We start from the raw sequence: 25,139 nt of genomic DNA, 5'->3' as shown, positions 1-25,139 counted from the left end.
ATTTATATATTTTGGATATTAACCCCTTATCAGTCATATCATTTGCAAATACTTTCTCCTATTCTGTATATTGTCTTTTTGTTTTGTTGTTGTTTTTCTGTACAAAAGTTTTTAAGTTTAATTAGGTTCCATTCATTTATCTTTGCTTTCACTTTCTTTGTTTTACGAGACCCACCCCCCAAAAAAAACCACTGCTGCAATTTATGTCAAAGAGTATTCCACCTATGTTTTCTTCCAGGGTTATTGATTTTATATTTAAATTAATTTCTAATACCCATACATTTTTTCCCCCTGAAGGACAGAATGAGGAGACTTTGTTTAGTAATAAAACTAGTAGAATTCAGAATAGGAGTTAAACTTTTAAATGAAATCCAATGGGCACTCCTGATTTTTAATGTCCTAATTAGACATTAGCAACTGAAGTTAAAATTTCTTTTAACACTTTAAGTTTCAGTTTCCTCCCTGAAATGCCACTGAGAGCAAGCAAATGATAAGCTAATGTGACTGGCAAGTGTTTGTCTGGTGAGCCCAATACAACAGGCATTGACAAAGAAATCCTGAAGACATATGAGCTTAAAAGTGAGAAAGGCTAGGGAATTGCCTGGTAGTCCAGCAGTTAGGACTTTGCACTTTCACTCATGGGGCCCAGATTTAAACCCCATTTGAGGAATTAAGATTCCTGAAAGCTGTGCAATGCAGCCAAAACACACACACACACACACAAAATGTGGAAAAGGCTAGAAAGTAAAAGCTGACTTCCTACATGAGTAGCATGCATTCAGTCTATGTCATTTTTGGTCAACACCCTCTATCAAAGTCCTTATACATCCTGGGCTTTCAGAAAAAGCCAAAGAATCATACTTCAAGAAGCATAAAAATATATTTCAAGTCAGTAACTTTAATTATAAAATGTTAGCCAAAGAAGAAAGTCCTATAAATGAACTTTTAAATTAAGTTTAAAATTTCTTTCTGTTTAAAAAAAAAAAGGTACCACGAAACATTTATAGAACTGTACAGAGAAATATGCCCAGCATAATCTGAATTTCCTGACTAATGTTTGATAAAACTCAGTATACATTTAACAATCAATTTGTTTTTCAAAAAACAAAAATTTATAAGAAAAAATACATTTTATCTTCCCAAATATTAGTGGTATAAAATGATATTTGGTTTTCATCAGTCAGAAGCATAACTGCCTTTAACTAAAACCAAATAAAGAAGAATGTAGATGATATAGATTGGTGAAATTAAAACATATTACAGTATATATATATGTGTGTGTGTGTGCATACATGTGGGGAAAATGTTATATAATCTGTAAGGTGAAGTGAAACATGTATACCCTAATTATATGACAAAGCCTTCCCAGGGTTGCTCAGTGAAGAATCTGCTTGCAATGCAGGAGACAGGTTTGAATCCTGGATTAGGAAGATCCCCTGGAAAAGGAAATAGCAACCCACTCCAGTATTCTTGCCTGGGAAATTCCATGGACAGAGGAGCCTGGAGGGCCACAGTCCATGGAGTAGCAAGAGTCGGACACAACTTAGCAATTAAATAATCATCATGTAACAAAGGGTGAGGAACTTAAACTTCTAGATCACATAATACCTCATCAAAACTTTTTTATCCACAGAATAATCCCTTGAAAGTAGTTATTAGATGAAACAGCAAAGGCTTTTATCTAGGTTTTAGCCCTTTTTATTGACTTTTTCTTTATGATCCTGTCTCAAAAAACAAACAGTATATATTTTGTGTATTTGTAAACATCAGACCTTCAACCCATTATACTACAGTCCTTAGAAACACTTCATTTCTTCAGCTCTTCCTGCACACCTGTGTTGGTGGAGGCTTCAGCTTGGAGCTCTTCTGTTTCCCCCTTTAAAGCAAACTCGGCAGGCGCTGGGTGTTCCTGGAGGCTGGATTTCAGGGCATGAGCTGCATAGTTAAGGCTCGTGTTTTCACTCCAATGCCAGTAACCTGAGAAGGGGTTGTAGAGCATTCCCACCACAGTCTGAACTGACAGACCATCTACAAAACATATATCAAACAGAGTATATTTAACAAATATTTACCTTCCACAAGCCAAGAGTCTCATACAACTCTCCATATTAAAAAAAAAAAAAAGATTTCTAACTCAACAGACACAAATATTTTGTAACCATTACAGCTCATTCTTTACTGCAACAGAACATGATATTTGGAATTTGGGTAAGTGCTCGATAAATATTAGCTGTTATTAGAAAATACTTGAAGACAAGTGACTATTCCAATCAAGCACCTTTAAAATATTTTTTTCAGCTCCATTTCAACAATGCTAACTTGTAGAAATTGCTACATTTCTTTGAACAGATAATAGTCTTAGTAACATCAAGTTTATTGATATACTGTTATATGAACAAAAAGCATGAAACACACATGACTCTAAATATTCCAGAGGAATACTAAATGCCAAATAAATGAACAGACCAATGTTGTTACTTGACAGGAATTCAACAAATAAATCAAGTCCTCAGGAAGTGTAAAGCAGGGCTAGGAATTACAGGGAGCACAAAAATAGATTCACAGTCTTGTCTTCAAGGAGCTTATAGCCAGAAAGATGTTACAGATATCAAAATAACCATGCTACAAGGCATGTTATAACTGATATGAAACACTACATAAAAAGTGAAAAGTTCAAAATATAACTGACATGGCAAAGAGTCAGACGCGACTGAGCAACTGACGCGTGCACGCATGCACACACACACACACACACACACGAAGGAATCAGGAAAAATAGTATGTAAGATAAGCTGATTCAAGAATGACCTCAACAGGACAAACCGAGGATATGTAAATAAAAGACATTTGTACCTGATTCTTAAATAAGAGAGAGCTAAATAGCCAAAAAGGATTCATTGATCATCTATGATTTGCTTGACCCTGGGTTAGGTGCCGCAGGTGAGAGAGAAGAGGTATGTAATACCTACTCCTAACTTTAAGGAATTATGATCTAGTTGAGGAGAGATAACCAACATCCAAAGAAGAGTGGCCTAGTTCATTCAGTACTAGGTTCTGTGATTAATCATTATTGGCACATTTAAAGGCTTCCCTGGGAGCTCAGCTGGTAAAGAATCCGCCTGCAATGCAGGAGACCTCGGTTTGATTCCTGGGTCAGAAAGATCCCCTGGAGACGGTAATGGCTATGCACTCCAGTATTCTGGCCTGGAGAATTCCTTGGGGTTGCAGAGTTGGACACGACTGAGTGACTTTCACTTTCAAAAGTATAGTTAGGCCTTGAAAATTGGAAACATTTTTAATACTTACTTGATTCCAGAATGCTCTCTAGCTTTTCAGGTGAAACAAACTTCTCCCAGGAATGAGTACCTTTTGGTACAATACCTGCAATTTGCTCTGAAAAAACAATTCCCAAGGCATAGGACAGCTGTGTTTTGTTGATTGTAGTAATGAATAAGGAACCCTCGGGCTAAAAACAGTATGAATAGAAGTAAAATTTTATATGTCAGGAGTATCAGCTAGATAAAAGCTTGGCTTCCCTTGCCCTCCTCCTCCCTTCCAAATAATTTAAGTGCAGTTAAGATACACAAGTGTAAATAAAATATAATTTACCAAAATAATATTTATTTCCCTCTTGAGAAATTCGTTGTTATAGGCAGTCCACTATAGATGCACTTACTGAGTTTATGCAACAGTGCTTACAACTAACTCCTAAAATCACGTTACTATGACTTATGTTTATATTAAATACATTCTTTTGTACATACAAAATACTTTATAATAAAAGTATAGAAATGAGATTAGGCTGCTTGTCCTTGTTTCATGTCCACACTGATGCTTTAACGTGTCAACACTGCCTTCTCTTCGGGGAAGCCAAGCCTGCCTAAATTGTTTCGCACAGCACACAGCCCCACAGCTTGCGCAGGCCAGCAAGGCTGGTAGGTATTCTCTGACAAAAGCATTAATGATTAAGGTATGGAAAGTGTTTGGGCTTCCCAAGTGGCTCAGTGGTAAAGAATCCACCTGCCAAGCAGGAGACAAGAGTTCAATTTCTGGATCCAGAAGATCCCCTGGAGAAGGAAATGGGAGCTATCTCCAGTATTCTTGCCTGGGAAGTCCCAGGGACAGAGGAGCCTGGCAGGCTATAGTTCATACTTAGCACACACACATACATATTTACTCCCACAAATGGCAAAAACATTAATGGCTCTTTTAAACATTCTAATCAGCATCTGATGGAGATAAAATGCCCCTCCAAGATAATCATATTAAGATATATATATGAAAATATCTCAAATACCACTCCAAACCAAAAATAAAAATGATGCGAAAAGGCCCTGAAATATTGGGATGTACCTTTAAAACTAAAATATCAGACACTATTTCATGACACATTGTAACATTTCTCTGTAAAACTTCAGTATTCTAAAATGTCATTCAAAATCACTTATGTGTCAACTATATCTCAATAGACCTAAAGGAAAAATCAATTATAAATATCTAATCTGTGTTTCATAAAATCTTATTCTAAGGAAACAGTGGTGAGTTTTGGTCATGTATTTTTCTAAAAAAAGAAGCTTTCCATTAAAGCAAAAATTAGCTTGAAATTCCACATTGCCAGTATTCCTAATATATGTGAAAGACTCTCCATCCATACATACTGACTGAGACACTACACAAAAAGAAATAACTCAGGAGTTTTGCTTGGAAAATAGGAACTATGCCTAATAAGGCTCGTTTAAGAGGGAACACCATCAAGAAACAATACACACTGAAGGAGACCCTGGATACGTGGTAACTAAATGCAACACGGAATCCTGGATTGGATCCTGCAACAGAAAAATGACATTAGTGCAAACACTAATGAAACTGAACAGGGTCTGTAGTGTAGTTAATAGTATAATGTCAATGTTAATTTTGTAGCTTTGAAAAATATATCATGAGCTATATTCAGGGCTAGGACTATGGTGAGGCAAGTGAGATGCCTCGAGCACAAAACCCAAGGGGGTGCTCCCTTTCCGGGGTGTGCAAACGCAGGATTGGCACTGACTAGTGAGTGCTGCCCCGGACATCATGCCCTGGGTACCACACTTGCTCTTACCAGTTCCCACCCTTATTATGTAGGATGCTAACAGTGGGACACATGGGAACAGGAACACTGTGTACTGTTTTTGTAACATCTATACATTTAAAATTATTTTAAAAGGAAAAGTATATTTTAAAAGCTCTGTTTAGAGAAGAGGGCAGCAGAGAATGACAAAGTAGATAGTATCACCAACTCAATGGACATGAATTTGAACAAAATCAGGGATATAGTGGAGGATGGAGAAGCCTGGCATGCTGCCATCCATGGGGTCACTACAGTCAGACACAACTTAGAGACTCAAAAACAATAACAACAAATTTAGATAAAGGCATTTAATCCTTTTAGCTCTTGAACTTAGGGGGTTACCTCTTGAATACATAAACAACAGAGTTGGAACCACCTTCAGAGGACTAAGTCTGTGGCAAGTTACATAAGCAAAATAATGTAATGGAAAGAACCAGACTTGAAATAAAAAGATGTAGTCTTATGTCCCATTTAAGTGCCTAGTGACTTTAACTTAAAGACCATGTGACTTTTGACATCTCTTGAATTCTGATCTTCTCCAGGTCAAAGGAGTTCAGAATGCCTGCCTTACCCTCTTCACCTGGTTGTAGGTAAGATCAAATGAGATCATTTGTATCAAGTGCTTCCCTGGTGGCTCAGATGGTAAAGAATCTGCCTGCAATGCAATTCACCAAGGTTCCATCCCTGGGTCAGGGAGATCCCCTGGAGAAAGGAATGGCTAGCCACTCCAGTATTCTTGCCTAGAGAATTCCATGGACAGAGGAGCTTGGCAGGGTACAGTCCATGACAAAGAGTCAGAGATAACTGAGTGACTAACACTTTCACTTTTCTTTCTTTCTTTAAAAGCTGGTAACTATTACACATGTCATGTATACAGAGTGACTTAACAAATGCTGGCTAACCAGTTTATGCTAATTATATTTTTTAATTTTAAAGTATTAATCCAAATTAGTTTCTTAGTAATTGTCATTCAATCCCTATTAGGTATTTAATCCAAATTATACCAAGGGAAAAATACCACTGTAAATCTACTGTTTATATTACAGTGTTCAATACCAAGAGTTTTCAGGATCCCTGGACATCAAGATACTGGATCTAGAAAACCCCAGAACTCAGGGCAAGCTGAGAGGCAGAAATAATCTTCAGTAGAGATGTTGTCCCTAGATTCTGTCTTCCTGGCTTCAAGTATTATAGAACATTTATTGCTACGGATACATACATATACTCAAAAGAAAAAACAAACAAGTAAACTCTGCAAGTCTTACCTTTAACACTTGAAAGCAGCACTGTATAAATGTTTCTAGATCAATCACATGTTCAACAACTTCAGAAGCTACGACAGCATCAAACGTCTCCACAGTGTCTTTGACAATCTCCTCCAGGGAACACGTTCTGTACTCTATCCTCTTATCCAGGACTGGGTCGAATGATTTATGGTGCTGTGCTGTTTTAATGTTCTCATCCACAGGATCGATTCCAATAACCGAAGCCCCAAGCCGCCCTAGAGGCTAATGGCATAAAAACCCGTTACCCTCAGGAAGAAAACAGAACAGTTAGCAGTCAAAACCTTCTCAAAGAGGAGACAAGATTAAACATGAGGGGAATGACTGGAGATCGTTTATGGGTGCGTGGAAGTTCAATATACCATTTTCTCTAGTTTATATGTTTGATAATTTCCATAATAAAAAGCTTAAAAGTGAGAATAATAATCACAACAAAAAACCTATTAAGAACTACTTACGAATAGTGAGGAATTTTTGTCTACATTCTCTAGATACATTTATAGGCATATAGTACAATATTAAAATATTTACGAAGTGCAATAAATGAAACAGGTCATTGTAAAAAGAGCAAAATTTTGTAATATTCAAATTCTCTAAGGAACATTTTTTCTCAATAGTTTCTCCTGTGACTGACTAGAAATGATTCTTCACAGCCAATTCTTCTTTCAACCTCTACATTTGATCACGTCCCATGACATGCCTAAGTTTTTAAACACAGCCTTAATTTTGATCAAAACACTGCACAGTATTTATTTTATAACTCCTTCAGTTCAGTTCAGTTCAGTCACTCAGTCGTGTCTGACTCTTTGCGACCCCATGAATCGCAGCACACCAGGCCTGCCTGTCCATCACCATCTCCCGGAGTTCACTCAGACACGTCCATCGAGTCCGTGATGCCATCCAGCCATCTCATCCTCTGTCATCCCCTTCTCCTCCTGCCCCCAATCCCTCCCAGCATCAGGGTCTTTTCCAATGAGTCAACTCTTCGCATGAGGTGGCCAAAGTACTGGAGTTTCAGCTTTAGCATCACTCCTTAGTTAACAAATTAAAAGTGAAAATCAAATTATTTTAACTTGGAGACATAAGATCTGTAATAATACACTGAAAAAGCCTTAGAACACATACAGTAAAAGTGTACTCACTCACCATTTGATACACCTCATATTTTTGATTCTAAGGGATGTATTTTCACGTATTTTACATTTCCTGAAATTTTATAATTGATGTCAAAAGAAACCAGGCTACTGCCGTATGAAGAACACATGTTCTATGCATACAGAAACTTAGTTATGCATCAAAGGCCTCTGCTCACCTCACTGTCAACTTGGCTGTTATGACCGTGACAGTAAGACACACCCCTGGATCTTCACTGATACTTGACTCTTACCTACACTGTTACTTAAAAATATCTTTCAAAGGTCTGCTTAACATGCAGCATTGAAACAAAAAGTTACTGTGCTAATAGAAGATTACAAAATTTACTCTAAGCTAAAGCTAATATTGTTCACAGCGAGAATGAGTATTCTTCCAAGAACTCTAGAGCACCTAAAAAGGGGAGAGCCTCCAAAGCCTGCAAGACTCTTACATTTTGATACTGAAGCAAGTGCAAAAGGACAGCTTATCAGTACATTTAAACCAGTGGAAACTGCCTAATATCCTGGGAGGAAAGAGACAACAAAATTTTCAAAACTATTTGAACGACCAGTGCTTTTTTTCTTTCTTTCTTTAAAAATTGAAGTATAGTTGATTTACAATATTATATTAATTTCAGATATATAATCATACAGTGATTCAATAGTTTTATAGAGTACTCTCCATTTTTGGAGAAGGAAATGGCAACCCACTCCAGTACTCTTGCCTGGAAAATCCCATGGACAGAGGAGCCTGGTGAGCTATAGTCCATGGGGTCGCAAAGAGTTGGACATGACTGAGCAACTTCACTTCACTTCACACTCCATTTAAGGTTATTATAAAATAATAGCTATATTTTCCTGTGCTATACAATATATCCTTGTTGCTTATCTGTTTTATACACAGCAGTTTGTGCCTCTTAATCCTCTTATACCTATCTTGCTCCTCCCCACTTCCTTTTTCTCACTGGCAACTACTAGTTTGTTCTCTATATCTGTGAATCTGTTTTTGTCTTGCTATAGGCATTTATTTATTTTTAAGACTCCACATATAAATAATAACTACAATATTTGTCTTTGACTTATTTCTAAGTGTAATACCATCTAGGTCCATCCACATTGTTGTAAATGACAAAATTTTCATTCTTTTTTATGGCTGAATAATACTACAGTGTGTGTGTGTGTGTGTGTGTGTGTTGTGTATCACATCTTCTTTATCCATTTATCTGTTGATGGATACTTGGGTTGCTTTCATATCTTGGCTCTTGTAAATAATGCTGCTCTGAACATTGGTCTGCTGTATCTTTTCGAATTAGTTTCTCCGTTTTCTTCAGATGTCGACCCAGGGGTAGAGCTGCTCAATCATATGGCAGTGCTATTTTCAGTGTTTCGAGGAACCTCCCCACTTTCTCCTGTACTGGTTGCATCAATTTACATTCTCACCATCAGGGTCCTAGGGTTTCCCTTTTTCCATAGTCTCACCAACATTTGTTATTTGTAGACTTTTTAATGATAACCATTCAGACTGGTTTGAGGTGACATGTCATTGTGGTCTTGATTTGCATTTCTCTGATGATTAGGGATGTTGAGCATCTTCTCATCTGCCTGTTGGCCACCTGAATGTCTTCTTTGGGAAAATGTCTCTCAGGTCTTCTGCTAGTTTTTCAGTCAAGTTGTTTATTTGTTGATGTTGAGGTGTGTGAGCTTCAATGTATTTTGGTTCAGTTCAGTTCAGTCACTCAGTCGTGTCCAACTCTCTGTGACCCCATGAACCACAGCACACCAGGCCTCCCTGTCCATCACCAACTCCCGAAGTCCACTCAAACCCATGTCCATTGAGTCAGTGATGCCATCCAACCATTTTATCTTCCATCGTGCCCTTCTCCTCCTGCCCTCAATCTTTCCCAGCATCAGGGTCTTTTCCAATGAGTCAGCTCTTCGCATCAAGTGGACAAAGTATTGGAGTTTCAGCTTCAACATCAGTCCCTCCAATGAACACCCAGGACTGATCTCCTTTAGGATGGACTGGTTGGATCTCCTTGCAGTCCAGGGACTCTCAAGAGTCTTCTCCAGCACCACAGTTCAAAAGCATCAATTCTTCGGTGCTCAGCAGCTTTCTTTATAGTCCAACTCTCACATTCATACATGACTACTGGAAAAACCATAGCCTTGACTAGACAGACCTTTGTTGGCAAAGTAATGTCTCTGCTCTTTAATATGCTCTCTAGGTTGGTCATAACTTTCCTTCCAAGGAACAAGCGTCTTTTAATTTCATGGCTGCAATCACCATTCACAGTGATTCTGGAGCCCAGAAAAAAACAGTCAGCCACTGTTTCCACTGTTTCCCCAACTATTTGCCATGAAGTGAAGGGACTGGATACTAAACCCATATCAATCATATCATTTGTAAATACTTTCTCCCATTTAGTAGGTTATCTTTTTGCCTTGATGATAGTTTTCCTTGTTGTAAAAAAACTTTTAAGTTTAATTAGCTCCCATTTATTTATTTTCATCAGTGCTTCATTTTTGTGTAAAAAAATTCCTCACTATACTTCTGAAATATTTATATATTTTTAAGGAAGTAAAAAGCATGTATTACTTTTATAATCATAAAAATATTAAAAACATTATACTTTTCCATTAAAAAAAAATGAACAGTATTATTTCTTAAAAGGATAAAAGAGGGGCTTTCCTGGCGGCTAAGTGGGAAAGAATCTACCTGCCATTGCAAGAGACATGGGTTCAATCGCTGATATGGGAAAATCCCACATGCCCTGGAATGACTAAGCCCGAGGGCCATAACTACTGAGCCTGTGCTTGAAGCCAGGGAGCTGCAGCTACAGAGGCCCCATGCCACGGCTACTGGAGCCCACAGGCCCTAGAGCCCGTGCTCTGCAGCAAGAGAAGCCACCACAATGGAAAGCCTGCACAGCACTAGAGAGCAGCCCCGCTTGCCACAGCTAGAGAAAAGCCCACGCAGCAGTGGAGATCCAGTGCAGCCAAAGATAAACAAATAAAATAAGTGGGAAAAGAACCTTCTCCAATTAAAAAAAAGGATAAAAGAGGCATAAACCCACTTCTCAATTTTGTTCCCAGTTAAAAATGGCAAGAAAGCCATAAATCACTTACTTCTGTTAACAAGCCACCACCACAACCAACATCAAGAATCTTCATCCCAGACAAAGGTTTTCCTGGCTGGTGATCAGCAACTGTTCTTAAAAGATTATCTCTTTAAAAAAATTCAAAATATATAAAAACAGATTATTAATTTTATCAATAAAGTCTTAAAAGTGTATAATTTTCAAAGAAATATTAAACTGTTTTTAATCTATTTAAGACTATAGATTTGGGGGGTAAAAAATCTTTTATTTTCAGCATAAAATGATATTATGCTTAATTTATAAAACATTTTTAGTAATCAAAAGCAGGAGGTTTAAAGTAAAGCTCTTGAAATAATCTAGTAATAATTATGACTCAATTATTACTTTAGTAATAATCTAAAGAAAACCTTTAAAAACAATCTCATTTAGATTAACCTACTTTTATTCACTTGATATATCATGTCACCTGAGACATTTATTAGCTACACTGTTAGTATTTGCTAGATTCATTTCATATTAGCAACAAATAGGCTCTTTTAAAGGGCTGAGAAGAAGCAGACTAGAGATCTGTACTTTCAGATTTTGTCTATATTCCCTTCTAAATTGAGTCTCTTTTAATCTTCTAAGTTAGTGGTGTTTTTATGATCACGTAAACAGGCATCCAAATCAAGTAAACTTAATTCTAAGATAATCTTAATAATACTTTACCATATACACAAATGTAAGCACACACATATATACACCCAAACACACTCAGATACATATAGCCAAAATATAAACTGAACTTTTAAGTTGGACTACTAATTATACTTGGAATTCTAATTATATTTATATTATAGTTGGAATTCTAATTGTACTTATATTAAAATAAATATATGTAATAAGGATATCTTAGGATATCTTTTATTGCTACTCAAATTAATTGATTTTTAAGAAAAACCTACATAGTGGTTAAGGAGATAACTCCGGAATGTAAGAACAGAAAGGACCCATTTCAAATGAAATCCAATCTATTCTTCACACACTGGACAAAATGACTCCTTTACATCATAATTCAAATCATATTGGTCCCTTTCAATGGTTTTAATTATGATTAGAATAAAATCTAAACTTCTAACCATAATTTGGACTGCCCTGGATGGTCTTTTTAAGTGTGATGTCTTCACTAAGAGAGTCACAGTGGTGGGAATAGAGTGGTTCTCAAGCTAAGTGTGCATCAGAATCATCTGGAAAGTTTCCTAAAACACAGACTGCTGACCCCCAAAGCAGTAGGTCCATCATGATAGCTGAGAATTTTGTATTTCTAACAAAATCACAGGCAATACTGATGTTGCTAGTCCAGGGCTAACATTGAGAACCACTGATCGAGCTTAACAGAATGACATTTCTGCTTTTCTCTGCCTTAGTATTTCTGTGACCCACTAATTCAGTGGTAGCAAAAACACACCAGCAGTTTCCTTTTTGCTGCACTAATATCAACCAGCAAAACCAGTCAGGAAGTTTCTTAAAGGCAGTCTGATCTGATATTTTGGGTCTATCACAGAGCTTTGCCCTATCGGCCGCTGAAAAATGTTTAATGAATAAATAAATACATGGACAGCTGAACGAATAAGCAATTTTGTGATAGGTGGGTTCTGATGAACCCTTGCCGTAGCAAACTCTAAGCTCCTGAAATACATGAACTATGTTTTGAATGATGAATACCTCAGCAGCTCTTATACTCTTACAGAGTCTAGATCCCAAGCTCTGTACAAGGTTACATTCTCAAAAAAATTTGTTGAATTGAACTTTCTAAGTAGCATTCCTTTTATCAAACTTCCTAAATGTCAAAGATGCTATACAATGACCTTGATGCCATAGGATCATAATTCCTTTTCATATGGATTTAATTCTAATTAACTTGATAATAACCAAAAATACTTCTAGCTAATTTATGACAGTAGTCTAGAATTTAAATGGTGTTATTTAAAAAAATTAATAGTTTTGAACAATGGACACTGAAGAGAATCCTAATTTCCAAAGCAAATGTAAAAGGCAAAGTTTTGAACTTAGGCATAAACCAAGAGAAAAATGACCTTGAAAGAAAATGAATTATTGAAAAGAGCTGTATTTTAAAAGGCCTAGAATTTCTGGACTGTTACCTAATGAATGGCACCCTCAGGTCATTCATAGAGTGCAGGGGTGCATATACTCCTTGCTCGTCCCACCACTTGTTAGCCAGGGCCAGGAAGGTCTTCACTTCACTTGTGTCTACAGTGGTCTGTGAAGTACTGTATGGTCTTGTCCAAGGGAGCCTAAGAGATCATTAAGAAGAGCCAGGCAAAAATTACCATTTAAAAAAATGCAGCATGGGATATATTAAGTAGAAAGATAGTCTAATTTACAATTTATTAGATTCTAAACATATATATTATTCATTTTCTGATATTTCAAAACAAGTTTTCTTATAATTACAGTGCATATATATATATATATATATATATATATATATATAACAAATTAATTTGCTTTCAAAGTAAGTTACAACAAAAATGAAACTTTATAAAAGTTGGACTTTTGGGTCACTTAATAGTAGCAGCTGTAGTAGTGGAGTAGTAGTAGTAACTATTTACTGATCACAGTTCCTGAAACATAGTGGGTGCTCAGGAAACATCTGTCAAATAAATAATCTGAAGGGGAAGGGCTAGAAGAGTATATAGTTCACCTAAATTTTTTAAAAATCAAATGGGATCAAATAGGGACTAAATAGGGATCACACAGACACTACACCAGGTCCCATGTCAAAGAACATGATAGAAAAATCCCCCAGAGGTTCTTGGGTAACAGAATAGGTTGTTAGGTTAGCATTGGTAATGACATTTAAATTTGTACCTCGTTTTTCTTAGCTACACAGAGTACGTTCTATACTAATTACTCACTATCCTTTTAAGAATTAAATGTCACTCTTCTTTAATATTATCTTATGAATATTACCCTCTTTTTCATGCTTCATGCAAAGCCTGGGTAATGAAGGACTAACTTAGAATAGATAACAGCAGGTGGTTGCTCAGTTGATCAAGAATGATTTTACAGACATCCAATCTCAAATGAACTCATTCATTTATGAGAAGTAGAAGCATGCATTTGGAAAACAGAGCTCACACCTTAACTCAAAGCAATATTTTTCACAAGGTTAGAAATTGGTTTATAATATATGAATACATGAAGATATTACTTTGATTCAATCTTACTATCTAGAATGTATGCTTACCCACTATATATTTATGTTGCACCCAAAACATTTATGATTTAAGCACTGTGTTATTTGTGTCCTGTCATAAGGATATTACGAGGAAGTAAAAGTAGTTCTCCAAGTAATATAGTCTTACATTAAAAATGAAAGCTATCACTGAATATGGATGAAAAGTGAGCACTGGATTTATACTATACACAAATTTTCTGAGGGTTTGAAATCTTTCAAATTTAAAAGTTGTTGGAAAAATAAGAATATTTAAATAAACAAAAGCTACCTTAAGGCCTTCCCTGGTGGCTCAGATGGTAAAGAATACGCCTGCAACGCAGGAGACCTGGGTTCAATCCCTGGGTTGGGAAGATCCCCTGGAGGAGGACATGACAACCCACTCAGTATTCTTGCCTGGAGAATCCCACAGACAGAGGAGCCTGGTGGGCTAAGTCCACAGGGTTGCAAAGGGTCGGACATGACTGAGTGGCTAAGCACCTTAATCAAACCACATGAGCTATACTGACAGTTTATTAAATACAATCAATACAAAACTATTATTGTACATAACTGTGTAAATATTTGCCACAGTAATGAATAAACTTACCTAAAATTTTTCATCCAATTCAGGCAGGCAAAAGTCATGCTATAGGATTTGAACCACATAATTCTGTTTTCATTGAAAACCCATGGTTTAATTTGTGGAATCCAACTGAGCTGATTCTTTGGATAAACTGAAAAAAGAAAACTAAATGTCTAAACAAAGCATTGTACAGTGTGAATCCCTGATATGCATGTAACTGAAGAAACTACTTTATATGGCAATCTTGTATTACAATTGACAAACAAAAGGGTTTTTTTTTCTTAATTTTGTATTTTATTCTAAATTATATAAAAAATATCTTGCAGTCTGCTATCTAACTCTAATCAGACATTCCTGAAATTATAATTAGCAAAAATAAGTAATGCCTATGTTAAAGTTTTTCATGCACTTGTTTTTATATCCACATAATGCTGTATAAAATTATTAAAAATTATATTCAAATTTAAACTATATTACCTTTTAAGCTAGGGTAATATTAATTTTGAGATTACCAAAACTGGTTCAAATTCTCTTACTTTCATGTTAGCTACATGAAATTGATTTATACATATGCTCAATACTCTTTACAGAGGAAAAATGTGCATATATATATATAAAATGTATATATATGTATATATATATCCTAAAATAAATAGTCATCCAGTTTACAAGTTCCAATTTACACAAGAGCCTACTTCATGAATTACTCTGCAGCAAAACATTCAGTTGTTCACTAAACATTTAAATAAAATAGACCTTAGAGCAAAGAAAACTACTAGGACATTACAAATTTAACAAAAAAAGTCAATGGTTTCTACACATTAACAATGAACAACTGGAAAGCAAAATTCAAAATGTTCTTTCATTTAAAATCAGTCCAAAAAAAGACTTCCATTGCAGCAAAATACTTCCATTCCAGCAAAACATGTTCAGAGATCTGTAATCAAAGACAACCTAATAAATAATGAAACATACGATATTCATAGAGTGGAAGATTCAACATAAATCCTCCCCAAATTCATCTATATATTCAACACAATTTCTACCTAAATTCCAACAGTCTTTTTTTAGTAGTTACAGACAAGCTGATTCTAAAATTTATATAAAAAGGCAAAAGAGACAGAATAATTAAAACAATATTGGAAAAAAAATAAAATTTTTGTGAATAAAATTGCAAGAATCAAATACCCAATTTTAGGACTTATCATAGAGCTACAGTAACCAAGGCAGTGAGGTATTGGAGGAGAGACAGACTCAAATATCAGTGCAAAAAAAGAACGTCCACAGACAGACAAAAAAAAAAATTTACCCAACTGATTTTTTTCAACAGTGCAAAAAGCAGTTCAAGGGAAGAAGAATGGTCTTTTCAATAAATGATGTTGAAACAATTAGATGTCCTCAACACCAAAAAAAATTTTGACCTAAATCTCACATCTTACACAAACCTGAACTCAAAATTATATAAATGCAAAACTATAAAACTTTTAGAAGAAAATACAGCAGAAGATCTTCATGACTTAGAGTTACACACAGAGTTCTCATATCTCACACCAAAATCACAATCCATACAAGAAAATATTGATTAAATTGGATTTAATCAAAATTCAAAACTTAGGTTCTGCAAAACACCTTGTTAAGAAAAAGAAAAATCAAGTCACAAACTGGGAGGAAATATTTGCAAAACATATATCTCATAAAAAACTGGTATCTGGAATATATACTCTAAACTCAACAGTAAAATGAAACAAAAACAAATAAAAATCTCCCACAGAAAAAACAAAACAAAATAAGCAATACAGTTATAAAATGGGTGTGGGTATTATAAAATGGATATAAAAAGACTTTTCATTAAAGAGGATCAGTCAGTAAGTTCAGCAGCTCAGTCGTGTCCGACTCTTTGCGACCCCATGGACTGCAGCACATCGGGCCTCCCTGTCCATCACCAACTCCTGGAGTTTACTCAAACTCATGTCCATTGAGTCAGTGATGCCACCCAACCATCTCATCCTCTGTCGTCCCCTTCTCCTCCTGCGTTCACTCTTTCCCAGCATCAGGGTCTTTTCCAATGAGTCAGCTCTTTGCATCAGGTGGCCAAAATATTGGAGTTTCAGCTTCAGCATCAGTCCTTCCAATCAGTATTCAGGAATGATCTCCTTTAGGATGGACTGGTTGGATCTCCTTGCAGTCCAAGGGACTCTCAAGAGTTTTCTCCAACACCACAGTTCAAAAGCATCAATTCTTCTGTGCTTAGAAGAGGATATATAGATGCAAATAAGCACATAAAGAGATATTAAGTATCAATAGCCATTCAGTTCAGTTCAGTTCAGTTCAGTCGCTCAGTCGTGTCTGACTCTTTGCGACCCCATGAATCGTAGCACGCCAGGCCTCCCTGTCCATCACCAACTCCTGGAGAAGAATGCAAATGAAAGCCACTGCATACCTCTCAAATTGGCTAAAATTTAACCATCCTTGATATGACCAGGTGTGGATGAAGATAGGAAAAAACTGGATCTCTTATATATTGCTAGTAGGAATGTAAAATGGTACAGACACCATGAAAAGGAATTTAGCAGTTTCCAATAAAGTTAAACGTATTTATCTTGCAGCTTAGCAACTGCATTCCTGAGCATTTACCCCAGAGAAGTAAAAATTTAATCCACACAGAAACCTGTACATCAATTTTCATAGCAACTTAATCCATAACAGCCCCAAACTGGAAACAATCAAAATATCCTACAGTAGGTGAATGGTTAAACAAACTGTGGCATATTCATACCATGAAATATTACTAACAAGTCAAAAGGAGTTAACTATAGATACATGCAGAAAGTTGGATAGATTTCAAGGGTATTTATGCTGAGTACAGAAAAATTTTTTCAAAAGGTATATATTGTATGGTTCCATTCACATAAAACTCTTGAAATGGCTAAATTATAACGGAAATAATAATATAATGTAACAGATCAAGGTTTAAGGTTGCCGGTAGGATTTGACTATAAAGGAGCAGTACCAGGACTTTTGTTGTGATTATGGGACAGTTCCATATCCTGATTGTGGTGATTATTACACAAATCTCTATGTGTAGTAACACAAACACACACAGACTCAAGGAGCACATGTTAAGGTGGTGATATCCAAATAAGGACTGTAGTTTAGTTAATGGTATCATACCAATGTCAATTTCCTGACATTGTATTATATTGGCCCAAAAGTTGATTTTTGGATTTTTCCATACAATGTAGTGGAAGTCCTAACAAACTATTTTTGCCAGCCCAATAATATGGTTATGTAAGATGTTATCACTGAGGAAATGGGTGAAGGGCATATGGAAATTCTCTGTATTATTTTCGTAACTTATGAGTCTAATTATTTCAAAATAAAATTTAATTAAAAAGCACAAGTGCACACTACAAAATGGTTCTCCTATTCCTGACTATACATCTGTCCAATTTTCCTCTCCAGAGGCAACCAATGTTACTAGATTTGCTTGTAAGCATCCAGATAGTCTATACATAGTTTATCTTTGTATATCAACTTCTCTCCTTTCATACAAAATGTAGCACAGTATACTCATTCTTCTGTACCTTGCTCTTTTCAGGTACTGATGTATCTTGAAGATTTTGTATATAATAGAGCATAAGAACTTCCTTTTTTTAGAGTTACACAGTAATCCACTGTATGGCTATACTTCATCATTTATTTAAGCAGTGCTCTACTAACAGATGTTTATTTCGGCTACTTCTAATTTTGTGCTACTCCAAAAACATAAGATTGAATTACACAGGTGACTTCATATATTTTTGAGACTACCTGCATATAAAACCCCAAGAACTGTTGTGTCAACTGGCATGTGTATTTATAAATTCATAATTTCCTTCACAGACGTTGAACCAATGCAATTTCATGGGTAATATGAGATTCTAGGGATGGTTTTCCCACACTGATTATATGTTGATAGCCACCTATGCAATGTATTATCAAACTTTTTTATCTTTGCTAATCCAATAGGTGAAAATGGGATCTCAGTAGAGTTTCAATTTATCATGAGTGAAGTTAAGTGTCTTTTTTAAATTTAATGGTGCTATAGGTAAAGGGTTAGTCACTTAGCTGTCTGGCTCTTTGTGACCTCATGGACTATAGCCTGCCATGTTCCTCTGTCCATAGTATTCTCCAGGTAAGAATACTGGTGTGGGTTGCCATTCCCTTCTCAAGGAGATCTTCCCGACGCAGGGATCAAACCTGGGTCTTCTGCATTGCAGGCAGATTCTTTACCATCTGAGCCACCAGGGAAGCCCCCAGTAGTGCTACTGGTCTGAATAATATCCCCTCCAAATGTTGAAATCCTGACCCCCAAGCTGATGGTATTAGGTGGTGGACTTCGGGCAGGATTAGGTCTTAAGGATGGAACTTTCATGACTACATTTAGTGTCCTTATATAAAAAGACTGCAAAGAGTAAAAAGGATCTACCTATGAACCAGGGATGTGAGCACTCACCAGGTACCAAACTTTGGATTCTGCAGTCCCAGGGCTGTGAAAAATAATATTGTTGTTTATAAGTTGCCTAGTCTGTGGCATTTTGTTGCAGTAGTGGAACTAAGACAAATGGTCATTTATATTTCATGTCTTGCCTTTTCACAGTCTCTGAACATTCTTCTGAGATTTTTATGTTTTTCAAATTTTGTCTTATAGGACTTTACAGTCTGGCCCAAATTAACTTCAATGTTTTCAAAATAAAGTTTGTGTTTCTAGGCTTTTGCTCATGTTATTCTCTCTTCCATCATTGCTAGCTGTATTACTTTTTAAGACCCAGGTCAACTATCACCTCCTTTATTTCTTTAGGTAGGTAAATGAGCTATTAGAGAATTAAGTGGGACTTTCCTGATGGTCCAGAGGTTAAGACTTTGCCTTCCAATGTAGGGGGCGTGGGTTCAATCCCTGGTTGGGAAAGGAATGCCAAAAACCCAAAATGTTAAAAAAAAAAAAAAAAAGCAGCAACATTGTAACAAATTCAATAAAGACTTTAAAAGTGGTCCAAATCACAAAAATATTTTTAAAAAAGAAGAGAATTATGTAAACTGTGATATATAGATAAGAATTTACAGTTGACCCTTGAACAACTTGGGGGTTATGGGTGACAAGGCATGCATGCAGTCAAAACCCCAGGTATAACTTTGTAGACCGCCTTCTGTATCTGCCATCCTACATTCTTGAATTTAACCAACCTCAGACAGTATGGTAACTGGAATACATATTTACTGGTACAAGGTATTATCATGAAATTGAGCCTCAAAGATTTTAATCTAGTCCTTGCTCTCTGGCCAGTGATGACCCCTGTCTCCCTCTCACCTCATCTCATTTCAGGATAATTAGGCCTTCAGTCATCAGTATGGCCAGAATTCTTAACAGCCTTAAAAATCGCTTTACCATAACTGAGAGAAACTAATCAAGTTTGTATTAATAGATGCTAACAATCCCTTCTTTAAAAAAAAAAAATTATTTGGCTGTGCTGAGTCTTAATCATAGCATGAGTAATCTTTAGTTGTAGCCTGCAGGATCTAGTTCCTTGATCAGGAATCAAACCCAGGCCCCCTGCATTGGGAGCTTGGAGTCTCAGCCACTGGGCCACCAGGGAAGTCCCATATCAATTCCTACTTTACCTTGAAACTGTGACATTCTGGTATTTGAAATTTCAAAGGAATGGGGAAATTTTTCATTTTATGTATTCAAAAAGTCATTTATCAGCACTTCTCGGGTACTTAGCTAACAGTGCAGAAGCCCTCTACCCTGCCAATGCTGTAGTTCCAGCATTCGTCATTGTCTGGATTACTCTTAGGCCTCCCTGAGCCGCCACTCCACTTTCTACACAGATGCCAAGTGTTATTTCCTAAAAACAAGTCTGATCATGTTATTCCTTTAGTAATTTCCCACTTCTTCAAGATAAAGTCAATCCCAGGAGCTGTGTGTGGTCTTTCATGTACTCGTCATGACCTACAACGTCTCCTGTCTTATCCCTGGCCATTCTCTGCCCTCACTTATGGCCCTTTATCCACACCATACTTCTCAAGCAACACCTTGCAGTTTCTGAGAAACCGCCTCACAGATACTCAAGCTGGTCCTCTGGCCACTCCAACTTCTAAAACTGGACAACTTTAAGACAGCTTCTTAAATACTTTGTTTAAGAACTTTCCCTGACCCCAAATATCTATTTCTTTTATGTCCACTCCGGAAAATTGGAAATGTTTACACTGTATGTTTTCTAAACTTCTGATTATAAAAGACATACTTACTGAAAAATTACAAAAAGTATATAAAGAATGATAAAATCATAGATCACCAACTCCACTTCATATAATCACTGCTAAAATTTTAATATATCTCTATTCTTGCTATATATCTCCAAGTTCATAATACAAGCTGATTTGTAGCTGATTTTTTTTTTACTGTTTTTAAAATTGACATGTAGTTAATTTACAATATTGTCATTTCAGGTGTACAGACAGTGACTCAGATGAATGTATATATATACACATATGAATATATACACATTTTTTTACAGATTCTTTTCCATTATAGGTTATTACAAGATACTGAATATAGTTCTCTGTGGTATACAGTAGGTTCCTATTGTTTATCTATTTTATATATACATAAATAACATATATTAGTGTGTATATGTTAATTCCAAACTCATAATTGATCCCCTCCTACCCCACTCCTGCTATCCCTTTTTGTAAGTTTGTTTTCTACGTCTGTGAGTCTATTTCTGTATTGTAAATAAGTTTCATTTATATCATTTTTTTCAGATTCCACATATAAATAGTATCATGTGATGTTTGTTTTTCTCTGACTTACTTCACTGTTTGACAATCTCTAAGTCCATCTATGTTTCTGCAAATGGCATTATTTCTTTAAAGGCTGAATAACACTCCATTGTGTATATATACCACATCTTCTTTATCTGTTCGTCTGTCAAAGGACACTTAGTCTGTTTCCATGTCTTAGCTATTGAAACAGTGCTGCTATGAACGATGGGGTGCATGCTTCTTTTCAGATCAAGGTTTTCTCCATATAAATGCCCAGAAGTGGAACTGCAGGGTCCTTGTTGCTCTTCTTGAACACAACAGACGTGACTCCACCTCAGGGCCTTTGCAACTGCCGCTGTCGCTGCCTGGCATATCTTTTCCAGGTTATCAACACACCTCACTCCTTCATCTCATTCACGTTCAAGTACATCATTTCATCCCTGATCATCCTGCTGACACTGAAACCCCTCAACCCATATGCAAGATCATATGGTAACTCTATTTTTTGTTTTTTAAGGGAACTCTATACTGTTTTCCATAATGGCTGCCCCAAAATACATTCCCACCTAGAGTAAAGCAGGCTTCCTTTTTCTCCACACCTCTCTAGTATTATTTGTAGATCTTTCTTTCAATCATGCCCATTCTGACTGGTGTGAGGTGATACCACATTGTAGATTTACATTTCTCTAATAATTAGCAGCAAATTTGGAATATGTCAGCAAATTTGGAAAACTCAGCAGTGGCCACAGGATTGGAAAAGGTCAGTTTTCATTCCAATCCCAAAGAAAGGCAATCCCCCAAAATGCTCAAACTACTACACAATTGCACTCATCTCACACGCTAGTAAAGTAATGCTCAAAATCTCCAAGCCAGGCTTCAGCAATACGTGAACCGAGAACTTCCAGATGTTCAAGCTAGTTTTAGAAAAGGCAGAGGAACCAGAGATCAAATTGGCAACATCTGCTGGATCATAGAAAAAGCAAGAGAGTTCCAGAAAAACATCTATTTCTGCTTTATTGACTATGCCAAAGGCTTTGACTGTGTGGATCACAATAAACTGTGGAAAATTCTGAAAGAGATGGGAATACCAGATCACTTGACCTGCCTCTTGAGAAACACGTATGCAGGTGAGGAAGCAACAATTAGAACTGGACATGGAACAATGGACTAGTTCCAAATAGGAAAAGGAGTACGTCAAGGCTGTGTATTGTCACCTTGTTTATTTAACTTATATGCAGAGTACATCATGAGAAACGCTGGGCTGGAGGAAGCACAAGCTGGAATCCAGATTGCCGGGAGAAATATCAATAACCTCAGATATGCAGATGACACCACCCTTAGGGCAGAAAGTGAAGAAAAAAAGAGCCTCTTGATGAAAGTGAAAGAGGAGAGTGGAAAAGTTGGCTTAAAGCTCAACATTCAGAAAACTAAGATCATGGCATCTGGTCCCATCACTTCATGGCATATATATGGGGAAACAGTGGAAACAATGGCTGACTATTCTTTAGGGCTCCAAAATCACTGCAGATGGTGATTGCAGCCATGAAATTAAAAGACGCTTACTCCTTGGAAGAAAAGTTATGACCAACCTAGTCAGCATATTAAAAAGCAGAGACATTACTTTGCCAACAAATGTCTGTCTAGTCAAGGCTATGGTTTTTCCAGTGGTCATGTATGGATGTGGGAGTTGGACTATAAAGAAAGCTGAGTGCTGAAGAATTGATGCTTTTGAACTGTGGTGTTGGAGAAGGCTCTTGAGAGTCCCTTGGACTGCAAGATCCAACCAGTCCATCCTAAAGGAAATCAGTCCTGAATATTGATGGGAAGGACTGATGCTGAAGCTGAAACTCCAATACTTTGTCCATCTGAGGTGAAGAGTTGATTCATTGGAAAAGACCCTGATGCTGGGCAAGATTGAGGGCAGGAGGAGAAGGGGACGACAGAGGATGAGACAGTTGGATGGCATCACAGACTCAATGGACATGAGTTTGGGTGAACTCCAGGAGTTGGTGATGGACAGTGAGCCGAGGTGTCCTGTAGTTCATGGAGTCACGAAGAGTCGCACACAACTGAGCTACTAAACTGAACTGAATAATTAGCAATATTGAGCTTTTCATATGGTGGGTCACCCAAATGTCTTCCTCAGAGAAATGTCTATTTAGGTCTTCTGTAACTTACTTTCTTAACACTGCTGCTGCTGCCGCTAAGTCGCTTCAGTCGTGTCCCAGAGACAACAGCCCACCAGGTTCCCCCGTCCCTGGGATTCTCCAGGCAAGAACACTGGAGTGGGCTGCCATTTCCTCCTCCAATGCATGAAAGTGAAAAGTGAAAGTGAAGTCGCTCAGTCGTGTCCGATTGGAAGCGACCCCAGGGACTGCAGCCCACCAGCCTCCTCTGTCCATGGGATTTTCCAGGCAAGAGTACTGAAGTGGGGTGCCATTGCCTTCTTAACGCTACATTTAATCATTTACCACGTGGCTTCACTTTGATTTAAACTATGATTTTAATTGAGGCAGCATTATTTTTCACTGTATTGACAGTAACACCTTCATTTTTTTTTAACTGGCTGGGTCACAGCTTGTGGGATTCCAGTCCTCTATCAGGAATTGAACCCTGTCCACGGCAGTGAAACACTGGGATCCTAACCACTAGGCCACCAGCGAACTCCCACAACTTCTCAATTCTACTGGAGGCCTTTAACTTTCCCAGGTTTTGTTCTTTATAACCTGATCTTAGCTTCAACTAACATTTTATTTAAAATGACCTTTAGCTATCACTTCTTTAAAATTCCCAGTGCCTTGCATAGGGTATTTGTTAAATGAGTTTCATGCAAAGAATGAACTTAACGTTCTGGTTAATACTAGGAGTTAAATAATCAAACTGTCTTCTACAAGCATCAGGTTCAGTGAGGTTTTTTTTTCTTCTTAGTTTCTCAGTTTGTTGAATTAACCTATTCATCAAAAAACAGTATAGCTGCCTTATGCTCTGGGAAAAAAGGGGGAGGGGCAAGATATGTGCAAATAAAACACAAATACAAGACGATCAATAACTATAAGACAGTTGGTGTCCTTTCCCGCTGACGCAAAAGAAAAAAAGCAAAAGACCGCGATTCCAGCAGGCACAGTTGTCGCCGGCTCCTAGGGTAAGAGCTCAACGAAAATAAGACAAAGGTCACTAAATATATGGCGGCGGACCGCGCGGCCTTCGCTCTCCTCCGCCAGGACCACTAGTCTTCAGCCACTTTTCCCAGCCTCTGGGAAAGGGAGGGTAAGAGCCTAGGCCGAGCGTTCGACTCACAGGAAGGACCAGCACCGAAGACAGACTTTTGGCCCAACCCGCGCGGAACCCAGCCGGCCGCCCTATACCGCGCCTGCGCAGAACACTGTCCGCTCCAAGGGCTTCGTGAGCGCGACACACATACACAAACACACATACACACACTCACCCGCCGACGTAGTTAAGCGAGAAGAGTCAGCCTGTGTCCTCTGGAATCCCAATCTAAGTCCTTCTAAAATTCGACTCCCGGAGGAGCTTAGTTTGCTTCCTCCCCACATCACGACAGAACGGATATGCCTCTCTTCCGGTCCCTCCCGTAAAAGATCCCCAACAGAAAGGTTCCGAGAGCCATCTTAATCATGGTCACTGTGGTGGATATTATAGATGTGTGGCAGTAATTAGTGTTCACGTTCAGTGTCAAACTAGGCATTCAGTTAGACTATAGAATGCTTGCATTATCATGTTTGGCTATGTCTACTCCTATATGACCTCTCAAAGCAGCCATCAGACCACCTCCAGGTAGCCACGTATGAACTGTGTGAGCTAGCTTTTATTCCTGTATAGCTCTAATTATTTCATACTTAACAGATGTCTCCCAAGGACGTTTATATTCCTATCTATAAGACACTGACCCT

The 25,139-nt window shown here is 37.3% G+C and overlaps 1 protein-coding gene across 1 annotated transcript; it reads right to left on the bottom strand.

Moving 5' to 3' along the window:
• Positions 1 to 1,167: 1,167 nt before the first annotated feature.
• On the bottom strand, positions 1,168 to 24,782 carry COQ3 (coenzyme Q3, methyltransferase). Its single transcript, XM_068985373.1, has 7 exons — positions 24,674 to 24,782; positions 14,449 to 14,575; positions 12,763 to 12,915; positions 10,650 to 10,749; positions 6,373 to 6,615; positions 3,307 to 3,466; positions 1,168 to 2,028 (listed from the first exon to the last, which is right to left on the bottom strand). The coding sequence occupies exons 1-7, from the start codon at positions 24,780 to 24,782 to the stop codon at positions 1,808 to 1,810; spliced, it is 1,113 nt and encodes a 370-aa protein (XP_068841474.1). The 3' UTR covers positions 1,168 to 1,807.
• Between the last annotated feature and the right edge of the window lie 357 nt (positions 24,783 to 25,139).

This window comes from Capricornis sumatraensis, chromosome 13, assembly GCF_032405125.1.
Source record: "Capricornis sumatraensis isolate serow.1 chromosome 13, serow.2, whole genome shotgun sequence".
Taxonomy (NCBI): Eukaryota; Metazoa; Chordata; class Mammalia; order Artiodactyla; family Bovidae; genus Capricornis; species Capricornis sumatraensis.
The sequence above is the reverse complement of the archived record's forward strand: the minus strand, read 5'-3'. Positions and strand labels throughout refer to the sequence as shown.

Coding starts and splice junctions, on each gene's coding strand:
- COQ3 (XM_068985373.1), bottom strand. CDS start 24,782: ATGTGGGGAGGAAGCAAACTAAGCTCCTCCGGGAGTCGAATTTTAGAA. Junction 12,916..14,448: donor AATTGGATGAAAAATTTTAG/GTAAGTTTATTC, acceptor ATGATCTCTTAG/GCTCCCTTGGACAAGACCAT. Junction 3,467..6,372: donor GCTGCTTTCAAGTGTTAAAG/GTAAGACTTGCA, acceptor TACTGTTTTTAG/CCCGAGGGTTCCTTATTCAT.